This window comes from Anneissia japonica, unplaced genomic scaffold, assembly GCF_011630105.1.
Source record: "Anneissia japonica isolate Jap-2015-1 unplaced genomic scaffold, ASM1163010v1 scaffold288164_len509026_cov199, whole genome shotgun sequence".
NCBI classification, from domain to species: Eukaryota; Metazoa; Echinodermata; class Crinoidea; order Comatulida; family Comatulidae; genus Anneissia; species Anneissia japonica.
Window position 1 is genome coordinate 123524 of NW_022752067.1, and position 4639 is coordinate 128162.

The 4639-nt window shown below is 37.0% G+C and overlaps 1 protein-coding gene across 1 annotated transcript in view; it reads right to left on the reverse strand.

Annotated features, from left to right (window-relative positions):
* The window catches only part of LOC117122100 (F-box DNA helicase 1-like), a 15220-nt gene extending 10590 nt beyond the window's left edge, over nucleotides 1-4630 (reverse strand). The window contains exons 1-5 of the mRNA XM_033267573.1: nucleotides 2525-4630; nucleotides 1049-2055; nucleotides 513-640; nucleotides 229-352; nucleotides 101-129 (exon numbers count right to left, since the gene is read on the reverse strand). Coding sequence (XP_033123464.1) covers nucleotides 101-129; nucleotides 229-352; nucleotides 513-640; nucleotides 1049-2032 — 1265 coding nt within the window. The 5' untranslated portion in view covers nucleotides 2033-2055; nucleotides 2525-4630. The remainder of the gene's footprint in view (nucleotides 1-100; nucleotides 130-228; nucleotides 353-512; nucleotides 641-1048; nucleotides 2056-2524) is intronic.
* Nucleotides 4631-4639: the final 9 nt, after the last annotated feature.

Genomic DNA, 4639 nt, shown 5'->3' on the forward strand with positions numbered 1-4639 from the left:
GGGGGGGGGGGGGGGGGGGGGGGCGGGGCCGGGCCGGCCCCCCCCCCCAACTAAATCCGCCCCCGATCATCTCGGTTACAGATCCGTTATGCACAGTTACTTAACTCTGTTCACACAGCCACTCAACACCTACATCAACGGATAAACGTATTACAGTGATCTCCTTCTATGTAAACAAGGCAAACATAAAGCTTATAAATACTGTACATTACATATTAATCAACTTACTCCTTCTGCTACTAAGTCAGGAGCCCTTTCTTTTAGCAGGTCACATGAGACTTGAAACATCGAATGCCTGCTCATATAACTGACGTTAGATGATTGGTCTGTAGTCTTAAACTCAGACATATATCTGCAAAAATGGCCATTTTATATTGTAAAACACTAGTTATAAGTAAAACACCTTTTTAAATCATTCTTCATGCTTTAATTTGTTTTCACCCTGTTTATGTGTCAAATTTTTTTTTACATGAAAAATATTCCATTCAATCGGCACTTTGATCAAGGCGTACCTGATTAGTGTCAAAAGGCAAGATTTAGGATTTTCAAAAGATCTAGTTGTGTAGATATCCTCTACTGCAGACACACCAGATTTCTCAGAATACTTGTAACGCTGATATAATTTCTTCCATGGTAGAAACTGCCAAAAAAAAATAAAGTTTTGCTAATATATATCTGCTAATGAATCACATAGTAAAGTATTGTATTTTTTAATTTGCAAAGCACAATTCACAAGATAATTTGCATCAACACTTAATTTTATAGTAGTTTGTGGTGCTACAGGGGGTAAGCTCCAGCCCTATGGGCCTTAGTGGCTCGTCAAGGATTTACTTTTGTAGTGATATAAATTCATAATTGATACATTTTGTAAAAGATTGTAAAATCACAATCTCATCACTAAAAAATCATTCTAGAAATGTCTCCCTACCCTTCACCCAGTCAACCTTCTTTCAAAAACATAAGATTTTAACATTTAAAACAATTAGAATGTATCAATGTTTGTGTTCTCCCTGCTCATCCTCCCCTCCTCCAATTTGCCATTTAATACCTTATGGTTTAGGATAATTCTGCTCCATCTTTTACAAACAACACAAATATTGCAACATACACTGATAGACAGGTATGAAAATATCTTTTCGAGGATTTCATCTGGTAAACAGGTTAAATATTCTACATCCTCGTTTTCTCTTGGTTCATTCGCATTGTCTACGTAGTCGCTACCACCAAGAAGACCAAAAGTGTTAGATTCATACTTTTCTATTTCCATGTTTTCAAGCATAGTAGGACTCAAGTTATCTAGAAAGGAGTCGTTTTCAAAGGCCTCTAGATTGGTATCCAGTGAACTGGTTGAACATCGCTTCTCTGCTTCCACACTTGCACGGATCATTAAGTCTTCATCTGTGGAGTCCTCTTCAAATGCAAGTAAATTAGGGTCATTTGACGCTGACGGCAATCTGATTCCCATCTCATTGTTAAACAGATTTTTACGTACAGGTTGTACACTTTCTCCACTGGTTGACGAATTGCAATTTGTCGCCTTTGTCATCTTTGAACAACCTGCAGCAGATTTTGAAACATCTTCTGATGATCTCCATGCATCATGTTGCGATTCATATTCACATTTAGAAGACAACCTACTACTGGAAAAATTTGCTTTTGAGGAACTTAGTGGACTTATGATTTTCAGTTTTGCAAGTGAAGTAAATTCCTCAGGTAATTTTCTCTTTGGACTGGACATTTCAGATGTATGCAGACTGTATTCTGAAGACGTTTCGAAGTTGTGAACATTTTGAAGTGAACTGTAAAATTGAGGGCCTCTAGATTGTGGCATGTTGGATTTGTATTGTTCACATTGCATATATCTTTGTCCCTTGAGTGATGGTTGGGGGTACAGGCCTCTGTTGACATCCTTACTACTCTTTCTTACACATTCAGGGTTCGTCAAAGGTTGCGCACCATCTTCTGTCCCAGAATGCTCAGTACATTGCTGGTAGTCCATCTGAATTTTCTTTCTCTTCTTATAGTCTTCCATTCAACATGCATACCTTACTGGACCTGAAATTTAAAAATTGGAGAGCATTAAAGCATATACTTATATCTCACTAGAAAAGCACTAAATTAAAAACCAATTAAATCAGAGGAATTGAATTGAAAAATATAATAGGATTACCTTGCCTAGACAGGAATACTCAAAAGTACAACAGCCAATGAAAGTGATAAGTTAGGATCTTATATAATCAATGAGGATTGCCTAATGTTTTACAAAAGCTCAATGTGTTTGAAATTCAGATGACACCCCCCCCCCCCCTCCGCCCTGGTAATATAATAAAATATTAGGTCTTGAAAAATGACCACTGCATACGGCCTCTTGCAGTGGCCGGTTTGTTTGATGTGTGACGGGGAATTCCCAGTCACACACAGACACGCATCACTGAATTAGTCCTAGCCTACTAATCTTCAAATTTCATTTAGAGAGTCATAGCAATTAATTCAAAATGTTATTTGAAAGGAAAGATATCATAACCTGAAAGAGCATGCCCTCTGCTGAATGTCCCAGGTCCGAAGTGCGCACTGTTGTGTTTTTTTCTGAAGTCGGATCATAGTTCAAAGGTCATAATGGCCAACAAAATTTTGAGTGAGCGGATGTCAATCAGATTCATAGTCTTGGGAAATCGTTCTTTAAAGGAATTGCAATTAATTATAGAAGAAACTGAAGATCCAAAATCACTGATCAATTCTTCAAATCCAAAATCTGGTTCATTTAGCCTCCAGACATGGACATGTAGAAGTTTTGAACCTGCTGCTGAGTAAATAAGGTGCCGAATTCGAATTACAGACGATCGGGCACACGAGACGATCGGGCCCAACTAGTGTGGACGATCGGGCCCACCCACGTAGACTTTCGGGCCCATTTTCTAAAACAGCGGGTAGACGTTCGGGCCCATTTTTCCAAAGACGATCGGGCCCATTTCCTCATGACTTCGGCCGCCGATAATTTCGGTCGGGCGAAATTTGTATGGGGCGCCATATGGGCATTATCCCAATCCCACACCCACTACTGTTTGGAGTCGTCATCTATGCCGTGGTGTGTGTCTATATTTACAGCTAATTCAAGCACAATGCTTTCGTTAATATTTTTCTTTTTTTCAGGTAAGAGGGAATGTGGATTCCAGCTATCAAAGCAATATAGTCATTGAGAGACGGTCTATTAGGCCTAAAAATAAAAATTGTTTGTTTGCCCTTCTGTTTTTTAAAATGATAAAAAGGGGCTGGTTGAAAAGAGTTTTTTAAACACATTTTTTTTACATGTAAAGAACAAAGCAGAAAAAAAGTTTTCTTGCTTTGCCACCCCTATTTTTTTTCTCAGGTTGGGGGGGAAAGGTGAGGAGGGCAAACAGACAAACAGCCTTATTATACTTAGGACCTTATATGGTAGACCTACTGTATTATTGCATGTACAGGTATATCATTTTTATTTATACTGAGTGGTAAAACTACTTGAAGGTGTAAAAGTTCAGTGAATAATTAATAAATGTAATGTTTTGTGTTGTACAATTTGATATTCAATACAGATTACGTTTATTAGGGTGGTGGTAGCCTGCACCCATGGACTAACACACAATAATGTCTAAAAGTATACATGCATTTTATTTATGATAGCAGCCTAAATGTTTATTTGTTAGACAAATATTAAATAGAATGTACGGTATTATGTAGTATAATTCAGTGTACGTTAGTGTTATCTCATTGATGTCTTATTGCGTGTTTGAAATCCTGTCTCAAGATGACACAGCTGTAGCAGAAAATCCCAAACAAGGTTGAGACATTTATATTTATGTATAGCGCCTTTCTTTGCAGATACGAAGCGTTATATTATACATGACAGAGGAGAATGCATGTATATTATTGACATCGCATGACATACAATACTTGGATTATGTGTTATACTTTCTCAATTGTTAATTTCGTATTAAAAAAAGTTATTATTTTTAATAATCGGGCAATAATCTCACAGACAGTAATATTACAGATATTAAAAGTACTATTACTGTCATAATTTTATTTGGAAAGTGAACATTTTCTTAATACAAAAATTGACCTACTTGACGATGGCGAAGTTGGCTTTGTGGGGCGAGTACCTAAACTTGCCCGATTGTCATGACGTTCGCTGTATTAGCAGTTGAATAATCATTAGGCGTTGTCTTAACACCTCCCTTTTGTATGTACCAACTATGTTTATTGGAAGTATCGTTTAGGTGTTACCCTTGCAAAAATAACTATTAACTTCGCTCCTTCCCCGTGAAGCTTAAAGTATGTTTGTTGAACATAAATTGACTGTTGCCATACAGTTGTAAATAGCGTTGATTGATATTTCCGTGACTTTAAAGGCGTTAGCTTTTAGTCGTGTCCTTTTTAAAATATTATAATTTCAAGCTTAACTCTTCTGTTGAACACAAAATTTGGAAGAAAAAAATATTTTCCGTAAGCTTATCCACAGAAACTGTCCCATTGCTGACCTTTTAAAAATAGTTTTAACATCAGCATCATTCTAAAGAATTTTTTTATTAGGCCGATAAAATGTTGTGATACCTACTAGTAGGCCTATATACAAACAATCTAATTGATGACCTTAGGCTGA